The sequence below is a fragment of the Uloborus diversus genome, unplaced genomic scaffold (genome assembly GCF_026930045.1).
Source record: "Uloborus diversus isolate 005 unplaced genomic scaffold, Udiv.v.3.1 scaffold_518, whole genome shotgun sequence".
Taxonomy (NCBI): domain Eukaryota; kingdom Metazoa; phylum Arthropoda; class Arachnida; order Araneae; family Uloboridae; genus Uloborus; species Uloborus diversus.
In genome coordinates this window covers 96,323-114,563 of record NW_026558701.1, presented here as the reverse complement: position 1 = coordinate 114,563, position 18,241 = coordinate 96,323, and the positions used below count along the sequence as shown (strand labels likewise).

General features: G+C 31.5%; 1 protein-coding gene across 1 annotated transcript in view; it reads right to left on the bottom strand.

Annotated features, from left to right (window-relative positions):
• The window catches only part of LOC129233551 (PH and SEC7 domain-containing protein-like), a gene marked incomplete at its 3' end in the record, with an annotated part of 119,670 nt that overhangs the window by 15,708 nt on the left and 85,721 nt on the right, over positions 1–18,241 (bottom strand). The window contains exons 6-12 of the mRNA XM_054867561.1: positions 16,159–16,352; positions 13,540–13,598; positions 10,752–10,885; positions 7,181–7,271; positions 4,257–4,338; positions 2,656–2,726; positions 873–1,030 (exon numbers count right to left, since the gene is read on the bottom strand). Of these exons, the coding sequence (XP_054723536.1) occupies positions 873–1,030; positions 2,656–2,726; positions 4,257–4,338; positions 7,181–7,271; positions 10,752–10,885; positions 13,540–13,598; positions 16,159–16,352 (789 nt within the window). The remainder of the gene's footprint in view (positions 1–872; positions 1,031–2,655; positions 2,727–4,256; positions 4,339–7,180; positions 7,272–10,751; positions 10,886–13,539; positions 13,599–16,158; positions 16,353–18,241) is intronic.

The following is an 18,241-nucleotide window of genomic DNA, read 5'->3' as shown; positions in this document are numbered from 1 at the left end:
TCTAGTGGATAGATTTTGAAAATTTAATTTGAAGAAAAAATATGTGGAAATGTTCATCAAGACATTTTACACCAGGGGTTCTCAACCTTGGGGAAATACTCCCCAAGGGAGTGTAGAAAAATTTCAAGAAGGGCGTGAATGTAATCCACAAATTGATTAAAAAGTAAAAGAAATTATAATTTACTCCTCTGTCTCAATCCTCTAAACCTTAACAGGAGATAAGAGATAAGGGAGACAGGAGATAAGGGATTGGATATCTAGGATGTCCAGAGGACATCCAGGGGTAAAAGCGTTAAAACCATCAACTGTCACTGGCTGCAGAGGGCATTGAGTCACTGCAGGTGGCAAACGGGGGTTGGCAAGAAAAAGAAGCAGGGAGCAGAGCCCCCTAGTTTTTATTTAATAACTAATTTCAGTTATCTCAACTAGCTTCAGTTTCAAATTTTGACTGTACTCTGGTATTGACCACATATAGTGGTACATTGGGGAGAAGAGAAGCATTAGCTCAAATCAGTGATCAAAGGAGGATGCAGAGCCCTAAATGTTGAGAAGCCCTGTTTTACTTAATGCAACACCATATATTATATTACTCAACAAAGTTTGTAAGAACACAAAATTAAATTTACAATATTTTGAAAATTTAACACAAATATAAATCAAAATGAAACACTCAAAATTTACAGAAAATGTCATCAGCTTTGAGAAAAATATGCTAGAAATTTAGATATTTTCAAAATAATATAATCCCTGCCATTTTTCTCAAAACTAATAAGTAAAATTTAATACAATTATCCAGACGCCTTCACCTCCACCAACACTACTTTTTCGTCATTAAAAAAACGTACTCTTGGTTGTTAGCATCCTTTAGGTACCTTGTTTGAAAAAGATAAACAGCTTGATCAGCAGTTTGGAGGCGAAATACATGCTGTTTTTTTGTGTAGTCTGTTGCTCTTGTTGCTAAAGCATGATGTATTCGGATTGAGTTATGAAGACTATCATACAATTGATTCTTTCTGAAACCATTTTCATCCTAAAAAATACAAAAAAAAAAAAAGTTTTTATGTTCTTAATTATTATTTATACATTTCTAACAAATATTTTTATTTTCATAACAGATTAGGCAACAGTAGACTCCAGATTAACTGGCTCAAATGATCCTTGGATATTCCGGTTAAACAAAATTCTTATTAAAGCAGAGAATGAAAGAAAAAATTAACAGCTGATGAATGTATTTTTTAAAAACTGTACTAAACCTTTTAAATAGCATTTAATTGCCTATAACAGTTAAAAACAATAGTTAAAGAAAGCATTTTGCAAGTGAGTGAATTTATTCAAAGAACTTTTTACATACTATTTGGAGGAATGTTAAAAAAGGAAAATCCCTCTTTTTTTTCTGCTAAAGGGAAGAAGTTCGAAGAACTGATGCATAATTTTGGAACTTTTAAAAAAGCATTACATTAATGAAGGAAGCTGATGCGTATGTACGCAAAGCGTAATGCTCTTTCTAAAGCATTTGTCCCTTCTTTAACTGACATGACAGGGGTCACATGTCATGGATATTATGGATAATGGCATAGGCAGCTAGTGCGCCAAAAATCAGAGGTTAAGAAAGGTGTGCTTGGGTGAGGAGTGGAAGGGAGGGGGGAGGGGTGCAGCCAAAGTGCTGTTTTTTTTTTTTTTTTTTTGTAAAATTGGGCGTAGTTGGATTTTAACATCATCATTGGGATCAAATGATCTCTAAAAGTTTTGGGCCACAGCCTTAAAAATTGAAAAAAAGTTAGCCAGAGAGGTTTTTTTTTTCAAATTCGAAGTTTTATTACAATTCTTATGAAATAATAACTTAAGAAAAGCATATTTAATTTGAATTGTAAAAATTAATTGTAGGGAAATATATCAATTAACCATGCAAAAAAAATTGTTTTGATTAATCGTCAATTTTTTACTCTGAAAAGTGAGGGGCAAGGTCACTTTACTGTTGGAAGTGAGAAGGCAGTTGCCGGCTTACGTACAAGCTGCCTATGGATATTGGAGTCATGGTCATCATTAATCATGCCAGCCATTATTTTGTTATTTATCTAATTGAGATGAGAGAGTGATAGTGTTTAGTATACTAAAACAGTATTTCTCCTTTTTAAACTCATTTCTTATTTCATAACTATAAAACAAAATTAGGAACTCTTAACATTTTTTACTACTTGTTTTTTGACTTTCATACTTAAATTAACTATAGCCAGTTAAAGCGGAGATCTTGTTTAATGGAGATTGGTTAATTAAGAATTTACAAGTCTTGCTTTTAGCACAGATACACTCATCACATTTTGATGATACTACAGGGAAAAAAATAAATGTGTCATAACCAATTAAAAAGGCTTGTTGAAAAATTTATTCGAAGAAACTCCCCTTTTTACACCATAAATGTCATTGTTAATGGATAGTTTTTAGGCAAAAAAGATTTGATCATTAGCCAGATGTAATTTTATGGACAGACATTAGTTTTTTGAACAAAGGTGTTTTGAAGCCAATTTTCATTCAATCTGCATTTATTTTTATTTTGTTTCACAATAACAAACAAAATATTTTAGGGAACAACATTTCCCCAACCCCAACTACAGCACTGCTAAGAATGCATATAAATTATTAAATGGTGAAATTTACCTTATGAAGATACAACACTAAATCTCGCAAATCAGCATAGAACATTTTCCATCCACGTTTGCCCATGGGTGCTAAATTAAAGTAACAAAAATACAATTAGAAATATTTAAAAATCCTTCTTGATCATAAAATGTTTACTCTCACTTAATTTACCTAATACAATTATATTTCACTATAAAGTCCTATTTTTTTTCTTTGCAATCCATAGAAACAACATTTTCTACAGGCCTAGTTATAAGAGAGTGATATTTATTCAAAATAAATTCAAAATATGGGCCTTCTAGCGGGTTTGGCATTTTGAATTTAGTTTTGACAAGACAAGTGTTAAAAAACTGGTTTTAACAGTTGAAAAATCAAAAATCTAAATTGATGTAGAAAAATATGATAAAAGGCAACTTTTATACATAAAAATAGCAGTTCAGAAATTGTAGGACAACTTATTTAGGAACAAAAGAATGTTCACAAATCTTTCAACAATTTACATTAGAAAATTTTAACAGTGGTTGGACAGTGCAATCAATGAATATTAAGATTTTAACTGAAGAGCTACATAAATGTTGTATGTTTTTCCTGTTAAATAGCACAAGTGTAAGCAAATTCCTTATTTTTTAAGTTGTAAAATAATAATAATAACAATGTGTAATTGCAACTCAATAATCAGTTCAATAAAAACCAATCAGTATAAAAATTAGTTATCCAAATGAGTAAAATAGAAATATTAAGCATATATTGGTATATTTCTTTTTTGAAACTGATTTTGCACCCAACTATCAGAAAGCTTGTACTTGTGTAAAGGAAAACGACGAGGTAATCCACAAAGTAAGTTCCGTTTCTACTTCTATCCGCGACAGCGCAATTTGACGGTTTGTGTATGTGCAGCTGCTAGTCTGAGTCAAGGAGAACAGAGTGACGCCATTTTCAGATTTCTGATGGTCATATATGCTTTGTAGTGCTTGTTTAAAATGTTGGTGTTGATTGAAAATCCCGCCTGAATTCAAAGAAAGTTAAACTAGTTGAAATTTATCGGCAAATCTGTGAAGTTTATGGACAAAATGCAATGAGTGATTCAATGGTAAGGAGATGGGTCCGGTTATTCAATGAAGGACGTGATAAGGTACACGATGAAGTGGACGTCCATCTTTGGTGATGAACTTGTTTGCGCAACTGAAATGATGATGAAGGAAAACCGCAGGTTTTCAATTAGCGCTCTTGCTATGGAATTTTTGAAAATCTTTCCTTGGTGAGCAACACTTCAACAACAATGATGAACTGAAAGAACAAGTTACCATATGGTTGAAAACTCAGGCGGCAACCTTCTATGAAGAAGGCATACAAAAACTTGTGCCAGGCTATAACAAATGCCTGTAAAATTTTGGAAGTTATGTAGGAAAGTAATTGAAGAGTTGTAGATTTTTCAGCAATAAATATTTTTCCTCTATCCGTATACGATATTTCTTTGTTACCAAACAGAACTTACTTTGTGGATATACTTTGTGCGTATGAGATAATCATAAACTTCATATAAATCCTAAAAAAATAATGTTTCATTTATTTCAAGCAAAAAACTGTAGATGTGCACACATAGGTTTAAAAAACTTTACTTTTCTTTCCATTAGGATCAATGCAACATTTTCTCATTACATATCCTTTCTTGTATTCAGTAGCAAAATTTGGATTAGGTACCTAAAGGAAAAATAAGAAATTACAAAAATACATCTCTCAACCATTTAATTAACTTTCAAAACATTTTAGCACCTAAAAAAATTGAAATGAAATTGCTTTAGATTTCTTACATAGTTATTAAGACTTTATTCATATCAAAATGTTCAATTTCTAAATTATGAGGGAAAGAATCGATATGAAGTATATCTAATTAAAACAATATCTTAAGTTCATCATGAATTCAAAATGAAAATGTATGAGGACTCTTAATCATAAAGTTACATTTTGTTCTTACATTATAAGCATTTCATTCTCATGCCTATCCCTCCGCTCTTGTAGCATAAATAAATTACGGCTCAGTTCATTACTTCAAAATTAGGGAAAACCAAAACTACGATTAAAATTTTTAGTGCTACCCACTTAGAAGGACTGATGATGTCTCTCAATGGTTAAGTCAGTTATCATAGGCCTATGTTAAGGACAAGCTGACCTACCTACTAGGTGCTCCTCTACAAATGACCTAATATTTTATGACATTGAAAAAGTGAATGCCATAACGTTAGTAAAAGAAAGCCTTAATATTTTTTTTCAAAAACAATTGATAGAGATTGCAAGGAGGGCCTAAATTAAGGCTGAATAAAAAATATCACAAGCATCAAAATTTCAATTGTTTAAACGAATGAGTTAGGCATATGTTCTTGAATCCGTTCACAAAGTAAATAAAGCCCAACAGCACAAGAGTTGATGGTGATGATACTAGACTTATAAGGAAGGATGTAGAGCACTTTTACCATTTGGAGCACTATTTCAAACAACAATTCCCCTCTTCTCACCCCTCCCCCTCCTCCTGAATAAGCAAAACTCAAGTTATTGCATAAATAATGTATCTTTTCTTTAAATAGACTTACTTCCTCTGTACAAAAATATAAGTTCTCAAAGCCGAATTTCAGAAAAAAGAAAATATTTGAATTTTTATGCCTGTACATAACATAATTAGGATCATTTTAGTGATTTTGAATCAACATTTAAGCAAAATTAAAATCTATACTAATAACATAAAGCTGTAGAGTTTGTTTGTTTGAACGTGCTAATCTCAGGAACTACTGGTTCAAATTGAAAAATTCTATTTGTATTGAATAGTCCACTCATTGAGGAAGGGTATAGGCTATATAACATCACGCTATGAAAAATAGGAGTGGAGCAGCAATAAAAAATGTTATGAAAACGGGAAAATTTATATTATAATATAAAATGCTTGGAACGCAGAATATGCATAGCCACTGTGACTATGTGAAGAAGTGTGTGCTTCCCGTTCCAGTGGGCTTAGGTTTCGAGTCAGCCATGAGGCAAATCTCGAGGGTATCTTTCAGAGAAAATCCTAAACGATACTAAAAATGATTTGTAAGAAATATATAGATATACGTATCATTGTCTTATTTTTCTTATTAATAATTATTATTTCATAATATAAAGCTGAATAAAAGCATGTTTGTTTGAACACGCTAATCTCAGGAACTACAGGTTCGAATTGAAAAATTCTTTTTGTGTTGAATAGACTAATCATTGAGGAAGAATATAGGCTATATAACATCACGCTATGACTAATAGGAGTGCATCAGCAATAAAAAATGTTATGAAAACGGGAAAATTTATATCTACAATAATATAATAACACAAGTTAAGAGAAACATTACCACACACATAGAATTTTCATGGGGTCGAGCCGGGATACTTGCCTCCGGCAGCAACTTCTGAGGGCAGCAAATTCGCCCTATTTTCTCTTTTTTTTTATGAAACTAGTACATAAAAATTTGAAGAGAGATATGTAGGGGCGACTGTTTCAAAATTTGTTCCAGCTCAGAAAAATCACAGATCTGGCAATGCATGGGACAAATTTAACTTAGAAGCAAAAGCTAAAAGCACATGGTGAAACGTTTTGGGTGGCTAAGTTTGTGTCACTCTCTGCTTATTTTATTTTCTATTCCAATTACGAGGACATTCCTCGACATAAAGGTAGACTGTCTCCATAGTATAACTCTTGTTATTTATTTTCTAATCCAATGTTCACTGCAGTGAAATCATGTAGTGTAAGTCAGTAAGAGTCTACTAAGAAGTGAATAAAGGTATGAATATCTGGTACATAAAAATATGTACTGGTACATCAGGTACATATGTACAGGTATAAATATCCAATAAAATGCATTTTTTTTTAATTTTTGAATTACGTTTCAGAATCTTGGAATTATAATACTTTTTCATACTTTCAAGAAAATGAAAATAAAAGGATATTAAAGGTAATACATCATCAACAAGAAATACAAAGAAAGGAGGACATATAATTATTAACATTATTAGTCTGTCATTTATGCTTGTTTCCTAAATTAACCATCATTAATAATAAGCATTCAAATAACTCTGTAAAAGCACTTATTTTCCAGAGCAGTAATTTTCACAAAAAGAAGATATGGGTGATTTTACGAGTTCAAAACACCACAAAGTTGATATGAACAGAACCGAAAGAAGAAAAATAATAATATTTAGTGAGGCTTAAATTTTTGTGATTGCGAAAGCCTAGCAGAAACAAGTGCTTTTACAATGATTAAATCTCAATATTTTTCACACACACATTCAACTTTTTACTATGAAGCCTTTGGAATACTATGTGTTATCACCTGATCAAAAGTGTGCACACACACACACATTCAAAGTTTTCACTTCAATACTGCAAATGGTTGTATATATTGCATACTAATTTTACTCAAAAACATGACAAATTATTTCTTGGCTGAATGAAAGTATTCCTTACAAACTATGTTTAATTTTTACAGAATTTATAATAATTATAATAAAGCATCTTACTTACTTCCAGAAATGGATTGTGCCCTATAAAACTTGGCCTCTGGTCTTGACTTGGTGGATGTTCCTCATTGTTAGCTGTTTCTTCCTCGTCATCTCTAAAAGATATGTTTTTAAAAAATTAATAAATACCTATGCTATGTTCTGAAATTGCACTTGAAATAAAACATTTCACTAGCCAAATCTACAATTGATAATGTTTCCTGAAAGTAAAGTGTTTATTTTAAAATGACAATTTTATTTTCTTTGTACTTGCTACGTTTTTAAAATTATTACAAAACAAAAGTAAAATTTAGTATTCTTAATGTGAAAATATAAATGATGAGAACAATTGAGGATTGCATCTTCTAGGCTCAACTAGATTGACCTTATATGTTTATTAATACAAATACAAAGGTGATGAATAGCAACAGGCTCACGGCCTAGCAACGTCTAGTCAATTTTGTGATTCCCAAAGACAATCAAGAGCCCTCTTAAAACAGTTCACTACACACTACATTGCAAGTAAAAGTTTCTTTCAGTAAACTATTCCACAACCATGTTGCAATAGTCATTTTACCTGATTTCAAGTTGAGCTCAGGGAAAGCTTAAACAATGACCTCCTGTTTTGTCACGAGTGCAGGATTTAAATCATAAAAAATCTCCATTTCAATAATTTAAATAACTGGATAATATCCCCTCTTACTCATATTTGTTCAAGACTATACTACTATGATACATTTTAATCCTAGAATCATAATCTAAATCTGAAAGTAACTATTACTAACCTATTCACCCTCTTTTGAAATTATTTCAAATAAGTTAATATCTTTCTTAGGATAAGAAGACCAAAACTGAACAGCATACTCTAAAGGAGAGCTTACTAAACTTTTATATAAAAGTAGAACTTTCTTAGAATTATCTGAAATAGATCTAATGATAAACTCCAATATTCTATGGGATTCCTTATTTACTACAATGCACTGCTCACTAAACTTACATTCCTGACCAATTGAGACACCCAGTTCAACAATTTTGTTTTTTGCTAATGTTTGATCCTTGTAAATTATAGCATGCAAATTTATTTCCACAACCTAAATGAAACATTCAACACTTTTCAAGATTTAACGCAGGGTTGCCAACCTTGGAGAAACAATTTGAGGAGCATCTGGAGTGATTTTGAGGAGCAATTTAAAATTTTGCGGAGCAGTTTGGTATTTTGTCCAAAAAATAATAAAAACAACTTACACCACATATCTAAAATTGTTTAATAGCTTTAATAAATCATTCAAAGCACGAGTATAAAAATAATAATTTTTAAGTTAACAAAACAGTTTTAAACACTATTTCAATCTTTGAGTACAAGCATCTTTATTTTCCCATATTTACATGTTTGTTATGATAAAATAGCAAAATTTAAGCTTGAAAACTTTCTGCCGGGAAATGTGAAGCAAAAGAACTTCTTTGCAGAGCCGCGGAGTCTTGCCATTTTTGTGGAGCAACTCCAAAAATGCCGAACAGTTGGCAACCCTGTAAACGACATATCCCACTTAACTGTGCATTTAAAACTTTCAGCTAAACCTGCCAAGAGCTTTCGTGTTCTTCATGGTACACAATCCTCATACTTTAAAGAAAGACGAAGATCCAGTTTGAACCTGAGGTTGCCATGTGCATTAAAAAAAAATCAGTGCTCAATGTGTCTGGTAATTCACAGTAAGTCACGCAACTGGCTGAGTTCCTTATGGATTAGGGAGCCATGTGATCCACTGCCTGCAGTTGTCAAGGGTTTTTTTTCTCCCCAAGTCTCTCTTTTGCGTCATCTTTCAAGTAAAGTTAAATAAATACCTTTGGGCTTGTAAAGTGTGCTTGAAAAGTAAAATAAGAAATAACAATGTTAAATTTCACAAAAATCGCAGATTACTAGACTTGTTTTGGGGTTACAAGGAACCCCTTTTTCAGCGCAAAATAAGTGAGCTTATGGATAAAAAGACATCCAACACTTATTTTGCATTGAAAAAGCGGTTCCTTGTAACCCTGAAAAAAGTTTCTGCAGTAATCTGTATTTTTTGTGCAATTTAACATTGTTATTTCTTATTTTATCTTTCAAGTGTTCAAAGAATCATGAGTGAAGATCTCTTTCAGGCAAATTCTTTTATTTCCTTTTATGCTTTTGTTGTAATTTATTTTTTCCAGTTCAGTGATTAATTAGATTTGCAATATATTTGTTTATGTGTTGCAAATAATGCTTATCTGAACCACCGATGATATTCTAAAATGCTTTCTAAAACACGTTCCATTTGCTTTAATTAGCGAATTTAGCATTCAATGGGGAAACAAAGGATAAATTCTCAATACATATTATAATTTAAAAAATAATAATTAAAAAAAAAAGAAAAATTTAGTTTTAGAAAAACACATAATGAATTAATTATTTAAAAATCAAGGGCGGATACAGACTAGAATTTTAGGGGAGGGGGGGTACGCTGAGGAATGACCCTCTCGTCCTCCTCCCCTACAATCATACGGTTTTGGGAGCAAAAAATTTCTGAAATTGCTTGGATGTCAATAAAAAACATCAAATTGGCCAGGGATAATGCACCTATAGGGCAAAAACGTTACCAAATTGATTGCATAAGCATGTGAAATGAAGTAGTGTTTCAAATGTTTAATTTTAAAACTTTTCAATAAACTAAAATGATTACTCCTATCGCTTACATTTCATTCATATTGTTTGAACACAGTGTTGGATGTTGTAATAGTGTTGAAAGTTTAGGGTGGTCATGATCCCCATGACCTTCCCCCTGTTTCTGCCCCTGTTAAAAACGTATGTTCCTAAAGACCTACGACTGGATACAGAAAGACTGTCATGGGGTCCTGACTCACACCCCCTCCTTAAGTTAACCAACTATAGCAGAAAGTTGCATTTTGGGGATCCATATTTCAAAATAGTGGCTCCAAAGCATAAATTTGTAGCCCTTTTTTCAATAATGACCCCCTCCATAGCCAGAAGCTGAATTCACAATTTGTAAAGATCAGGGAAGAGATATTGCTCAGTTCTGATTCCTTAAATGACAGCCTGTTGATAATCATAAACCATCCAACAAAAACTTTTGAAGTACTATCTCAAAACTTCTAGCATGAAAGAAAATATTGTGTAAGAAAGAATTGTCATAGAAAATGCACAATAAGGTTTTTAAATGCTAGAAAGTAATTAAAATCCTAACAAAACATAAATGTGAAAAGGCGATCCAGTTGGGTAGACATAGCGTTCTTGGCAGTCTGTCACCTACAAAAAAGTTCAGATGTAATGGATACTAAGTTCAGTAGCAATTCCGTTAATCATAGGTGTAAGATTATCCAATATTCTTCAATTCATTTAGAAATCTCTTTTTTCTTCTCTTTGATACTGTCTTTTTTAACTTGGCAAGATTAACAGTCAATAAATCCCATTCAAAACATTCTACCTTTCCAAGTATAAAGTAACTTGCCAGATAAAAGATCCAATATCAAAGAAAGTGAATTGACACTGGGGAAAACCTCAGTTCTTACTTTCAACAATGTTCATCACAATTCAGAATTAAGAAACATAAAACGCTTACATTGCCCATTCTAGAGCTGCAGTTTTGATTGAATGGTACAGAGATTTCAAGACTTCCTTGGAGAAGTTTTCACCTTCATTCAACTCGGCTAAATTTTCAACAAATTCTGCACAAGTCATTCTTCGGCCAACATTCTGGATAACATAGGCAATAAATTGATTTTTACAGAAAGAAAATAATTTAGGGCAAATTAAAAAGCAACTTAATTCAATATAGCTCATGATAAATTGTGCACTAATTATTATTAGTACAGATATACATTACACATACACACACATCTTAAGTAAAACTAAATTAACTAGAGAACATCTAACAAAAGCCTTTTAGGCTTTGAATTGTTGTCATATTGCAGACATATATGCTGTGGGATTACAGTCGAGTGTTGACTTATGTGAGAGATGTGTTCCAAGATCCCTCGCGTAAGTCAAAATTTCCCGTTGTGAAAAAGGGTATGAATACGACTTCTTGATCAACATGAGCAGTTATTTTAGACACTTGTAAACATTTTTCAGACTACTCTAAACCGTTCCTTAAGCATATGTAAACGTTTCCCACACAAAAAACTGAATTTACACTGCATTTAAGAAAAAAAAACTTACGTTATTCAATTTAAAATACTGTTATCATGCACAAAATCAATGATTAATTGGAGAGTGAGACAAAGTGCAATACTGTATGTACAGTACGCAATAATAATAATATAACAACAATACAATAATAATAATAACAAATGCTAATATACTATTGCACAATAGATAGAGTAATAATAATTTCTATAACTAAAAAACTGAAGATGATGATGATTGGTGCTGTGAAGTTCGCCTGATCGATATTAATGTTCTCCTGCACATCAAGGATCTTCACTTTTTCTTTAATTTTAAGAAACTTTCTCTTCCCTAGCTTAAGCTGAAACACCTACATACTAATATGTTAAATTAACTTTCACATTTTGAATGGAAAATACGGAGTGGTCATTTGTATACACTAACAAAGCAATGATTCGACTGATACGGTGTGGGAACTTCTACACTTCGGTGATGCTAACGGAATGAAGTTCATTCACGAAGCCAACATTTAGTATCCAGTATCAAAAACGATACTTACTCACAGAGATTCCTTAACGAAAATTTTCGTATTGCGAGCGAGAAATTCGCGTTAGCACTAAAATTTGTAACTCGTGAAAAATTCCCGTTGTAGCCGTTTTGCGTAAGTCGAATCTTGTTATAGCAAGATTCGACTGTACAAGCAAAACCTAGCTTCCTTCTTCATTTATTAAGAGTATTTTCATCCATGGGCTCACACCTTCTGCATTAAAAATGGGATTCCTGCAACCTCAAAACAGGTGTATGCAATAATTTTAAACTTATGTGCTTCATTGGTATCTTTGTATCCATTTGTTATCAGCACAAAGCTATTGTCTTTTAGCTATAATCAGTGAGAAACTAAATTATAAGGTATCTGGGGATAATTTTTAAGCATCATATTAACCTCCATACAAGAAATTGAAAAAAAAAAAAAAAAAAAAAAACCCACATGCATGCTACTATTGTTTTATTAATATGCTCAACACCATAAAATTTCTTTTGCAGTTTGAAATTATATACATGTTACTCATATACAAATAATCCAGGAGTGTAAGCCCCCCCCCCCCCTTCTCTCAAGAGCAAAAGCACCCCTATCCCCAAATACCATGAAACACCCTCCATAAAGGAGAGCTACCTCCAAAAGAGAAAAATAACACTAAAACATCCCCCTAATCGGTGAAATTTGTGCTACAATCCCCCTCCCTCCAGTGCACACTCCTGATCAGTTTTGATCAGAAAACTGACATTTAGAAAGTACACAAAAAAAAAAAAAAAAAATGAAGCAAAGATGTTGCTGCCCCCCCCCCCTTCCTTCTTTTAGTTTAGTCTTTTTTTTTTTTTTTTCAAAGAGTTTCCTCTGCAGAAGTAGTTTAAGTATTTTTATCAATTGGAAATGAATATGTGAGTATTTTTTTTTTTTCAAGACTTTGGTGTCTGAATGTATTTTCTCAAAAAATTAGTTTTATAAACAATTTTATGCATTGAAAATGAATATGTATGTTATTAGTAGAACAGTATTGTTTTACATTTTCAGCATAATTATTTCTCTAGTTTTTGTTCAACTACACTGTTTTTGTACGCATAAACCACAAAACTCCTCTATGTCTATAAAGACAAATCCTAGCATAACATTAAGAAATTAAAATTAATCAAAACTAAGATTTCCTAAACTGATTTTGTGTAAACACTATTCAAAATAAATGTAATATGTTTCACAAGAAAAACTCATACACCTCAATCATGCTTTCAAAACTATGATATTCACATCAGTTAGAGAATTAATAGGATTTGTATTTTACTGAATTCAATATGCAGGCATTTTATGCTTCCTTAACTTATAAGTTTCATTTTTAACTGATATCATTACAGTACTTCTACACTAAATTTTATCCACATGTTATGTTTCATAAGCAACATCAATACATTTGCAGTAATTTATCATTGTAAGAGTGCAAATCCTAAAACTTTTTTTTTTTTAATCCTGGAAGAAAGAGCATTTGCATCCATATAATAGTCATCGACAAAACGTGCAGAACCTGATAACACTAGTGATATAAAAATAACTAAAAATTCAAGATACATTTGAAGTCATAAATGAAAATCTCACTGTTTTCTTTCCAAAGAGAAAGGAAGTGTGAATCTTAACAGAGCATACAATTTAGAAAAAGGTTTTATTTATACTTATCATTAAGAACCAACAATACCTCTCCATGCAAATCTGTATTTAGGAGCATTAGGGCACAAGTAAGTGTGTGTACTGCATCTAGAACAAAAAAGAAAAGATAAAATGAGAAACCTATCAAGAAAATTCAGAATCAACTTTAGATGACAATTGTGAAATAGTGTTAAGCAATGAAAATTTTGAATGTATGAAAATAATCATTGAAAAATTGAGCAGCTTTGCCATACTTAGACTTGTAATTAGAAATGTTTCTAATTGCTATGAATACATTACATAGGTCACAGCGAATAGAAGAAAGAATGAATTCAAAACCTTTTATAAAAGAAGGATTTAGATCTTGCATTCACATCATAATGTAATTCATTTATTGTAGATTTTTCATCCTAACTGAAAATGTTGTCATAACGAGCTGATGTGTGCATCACATAACTTCCTTTCGCAACAATTTAATGTCACTTCCCCATTACTGGCAATTTTAATGTGATTCAATAGTTTGCTATCTAAATATCACCACAGTGGCCAAATTGAAACAGATTAAAAAAAAAAACACCAAATTTATTTCCAAGTGGGCGACAAAACTTGGCAACCAAAAGACTGGCAATATATCGCCAAGTGTCCACCAAATTATAACACCACTTGAGTTTACATCGAAATTAACAATGATTTCCCCCCAAAAAGGGGCAAAAGACCTGTTTAGAAACACCCGAATGCAACCAAAAGGGGAGGTGCACAACTAGACCCCACTAGGAGTCTACATACTAAATTTCAACTTTCTAGGAATTACTGTTCTTGAGTTATGCGACATACCTACGCACATACGTACGTACATACAGACGTCACGAGAAAATTCATTGTAATTATCTCCGGAATCGTCATTATGGATATTTCGCATATCTATACGTTCTTGGGCACTTATCCACGTGTGGTTGAGTCGAAAAAAAAAAACTCCACATACATTTGGGGGTGAGTAAAATGGAAATTAAGGTCGATTGAGTGAAAAATTTTTAGCGAATATGATACTTCCTTTTTTGTAGAAGGAAGTAAAAAGAAGGCTATCCATTACAAATTCTTCATTTGTTGTTACAAAACAAAAGTAGACGAATTTTTAAATTTTTGTAATCAACAAATCCACTAAATAGAAATGAGCTAAATTAAAAAGTCAGAATCAAACAAATCCAGTAACTTTTAACCTGTTTTTTAAGCTGAGTGAATGGCAATCATTTCCTTTTATGTTTATGAGGCTTCTCATTTGTATTCTTTTGAAATTTCATCAACCTCACAAAAAAGTTTGAAGCCTGTTTTATCCCACAGGAGGAATGGATTGATTCCTAAATCATCGCAAAGGTGACGTACTCAAGCCCTAAAACTGCGAATTATCAAAAAGTTTATAAAACGAACATTAAAATCTTAACAATTTAATTAGGCTATGGATTTATCAACATAGCCGAAAATATGTCACAAAAATGGTCTAAAAAATAAAAATAGAATTTGAAATGTGGATGAACTTTTCAGATTATCATCACAACATGTTAAAATAAAATCATAAAGAACATTTACAAATACAAATGTGACAACCAGTAACAGGATCTGGGTTTAGCTTGGCTGGTCGAATCAATCCCCAATGAAGATCAATGGCCCTCTTAAAACTATCTACCCCCTTACTCATTACAGCCACTTCTGGTAAGCTGTTCCAAGTGCCCATAACCCTACCAAAGTAATAATTTTTTGTAATTCTCAAATTAGTCAGAGATTTGAATAGCTTAAAAGAATGACCCCTTGTCCTGCTTTAAGATACATTTGCATCAAAAGTTGTAACACAGGTGAAATTATTGCTACACACACCATATCCCTGCATGAATAAAGTCACAACTTGAAAATACAAGTTTGAGTTTATCTTCTATTTAACCAATTTTGTCCCTACAGGCCTAGTATGGTAATATTACTCTTGTTACAAAGCTGACTGCTAAGCAGTGGAAGCAATGTTGTATTATTACGCTGATTTCAATGTGTAATGCATAAAGAAATGTTATTTTTGATCGTATAACATAGGTTCTATTTTACTTTATTTTATTGATTTATCTCTTTTATTTATTTGCAATTGAAAATCAGCAAGGATTATTTTTTCTTTCCTTGAAAAAAAATATATTAAAGCAATTATACTTTTTTCTTGTCTGGCTTTTTAAAAAGTGAAAAGTGGGGAGTTAAAATGTATTTATTGAAGAAATTAAATACATGTCGCAGCAATTTAATTTATTGGATGGAAAACATTTTTGCAAGCATAAAGTAAAAGTGGTAAAATAACACATGTAAATTTACTAACAGTTCTATTTTAGTCTCCCCCTCCCCCAGTGACGAATAGCTTCAGAGAATAAGAACTAATTTCTAATGCTACAAAATTGCAGCAAATTTAAGAGCAAACGTAAATAGTTCTATGCAAGGATTGATGTTGAAGTCATATTTTCAAGAGTAAACTTTCGGCAAAATAGTAATACCTATAGCAGAAACAAACAGATTACTTATAAAAACTCTTAAATGCACTATCAGATGCATAAATGAAAGAAAAAGGGAAATTATAAAATTATGTTCAAATCAGTTTTAAACAGATCACAGTACTTAGCAAAGAACCTGCCCTCTATATTACCTTGTGACTTAAAAGCTCCAGGATTGCAGTCCAGGAAACGTTTTGAAAAGTGGACCAGCACTCGTTCTCTTTCTTGTGTTTCCCCAATAAGGCAAAACTGCTTTAGAAATTTTCTTAGAGCAACGTCCAGCATCTCTCCATTGAAATCAAAGAATTTCAAATACTCTTCAGCTACCACTCTGCTAAAATCATTACTGTTAAAAAAGGGGATGATAAAAATGTCTCAGGAATACGAAACATTTCAATCAGTTAATCTAGAGAAACTACGCAGTTTGCAAAAGTTAAATTTAGATTCCAGGAATTATTTCTACCAGAAATAATTTCATGCAAATCAAATTTAACAAAACAAAAACGCATGTGTGTTGCACAATGTTGTTCACACCTATTTCTTAGGCAAACTTGAAATCTTAGTAAAAGGTACAATTCTCTCTTATCAAATTTAGCACCAACAGCAAATGTCCTAATGTATCTATTAAAGAAAATGTTTTATTCAAAGCTATAGCTGAACATTTTATCCCCTTGATAAACTATAACAATTCAAAAAAAAAAAAAAGATTTTTTAGGGCAGTTAATAATAGAGTTTTTTTTTTTTTTTTAAGGGGAAAAAACTGCATTAATGAAAGTAATTAATCATAAACTTGAAACCAAAACAACAAAACTTTAAAATAAAAATGATATATTTGCGATCAAGGCTTAATATCAATTCATAAGAAAATAAAAATAATACACAAAGAAAAAATCCAAAAAAGCAACTATATTTTTAACGTATGCAAAAATAATCAAAAATAAACAAACAAAACATTAATAAAAAATTAGTTACAAGAGCAAAAATATCAAGTTAAAAACAAATAATTTTGTAGTAAAAGAATACAGAATAAACCCCCAAAAAAACAGGTATCCTTAAAAATTTTGGAAGTTGAATGCTACAAGATACACAATTATTTAAACTTTAAAATAAAAATGTAAAGTGTGATTTTAAGATGTATCAAAATATGCATAGTTATGTTTAATTTACTCTCAGGTATAAATTAGTGATAGAAATAACAATATTATAAGTTCATACAATCTTTAATTACACATTCAACACTGAAAATTTTAAGCAAAAAGATTGTGAGAGATTAAATTTAATGCAAGAAGTCATTTTTTAATAATTTCCAATGGTTACTCTCCATGCTAGATTATAAAATTAGTATTTATAATCTAGCATGGAGAGTAACCATTAGAATTTAAATTAGTATTTAGATTTGATTTTATTAAAAACTCTTGCTTAATTTTGTCTTGGGCTCCGAACATAAAATAGTTGACAAAAGGTATTTGAAAAGAGAACAATTAAAAATTCTTTAAAACAATATCATTACTTTTTGAAATATAATAAATAATGGAAATTAATTGTACTATTGAGAAGTACAGTCAACACCTGGTTATCTGGAATACGGTGGCACTGTAACCACAACTAAACGATAGTCCACAAAATGGATTTAAAAAAAAAAGACACAAGTGTATGCAGCAGCTTTTAAAATATCAACTAGTATGTTGTGGCTATCACGAAAATTTCTTCTATATTTTTCTTTTTTTTTTTTCTGATCCCTCCCCATGCTTGACGAGGAAGCAATATTCCCAACAAAAACAAAATTACACATGCAAAAAACTTGACGACCATCCCAATGTCTGAATTATTGCAAAAGCAAAGCAAAGAGCGAAAATTGAAAGTATTTTAAAAGCCTTGCTTGAATTAATTACAAATATTTTATTTGTTAACAAACATAAGATGGCAACAGTTAAAAATTTTAAATCATTGAGGTAATATTTCCGATCATTTCCATACAATTAAAATCACGAGAAATACGCTTACAACAATCTATTACGATTTATCTTTCTTATTGTTGCATTAATAAAGCTATTTTTATTCGCAAAAAAAAAAATCAACGCCTCTAGGAGCGATTGGCGTCAAAATTGAACCAAAGCTTGTTTACATATGGATTCACATATATTCCAAATTTCAACCAGAACGTAGCATTCCTTTTTGAGATAGGGCACTCACAATGGAAAAAAAGAACGAGCGATTGCGCTACCCCCCTTTTTA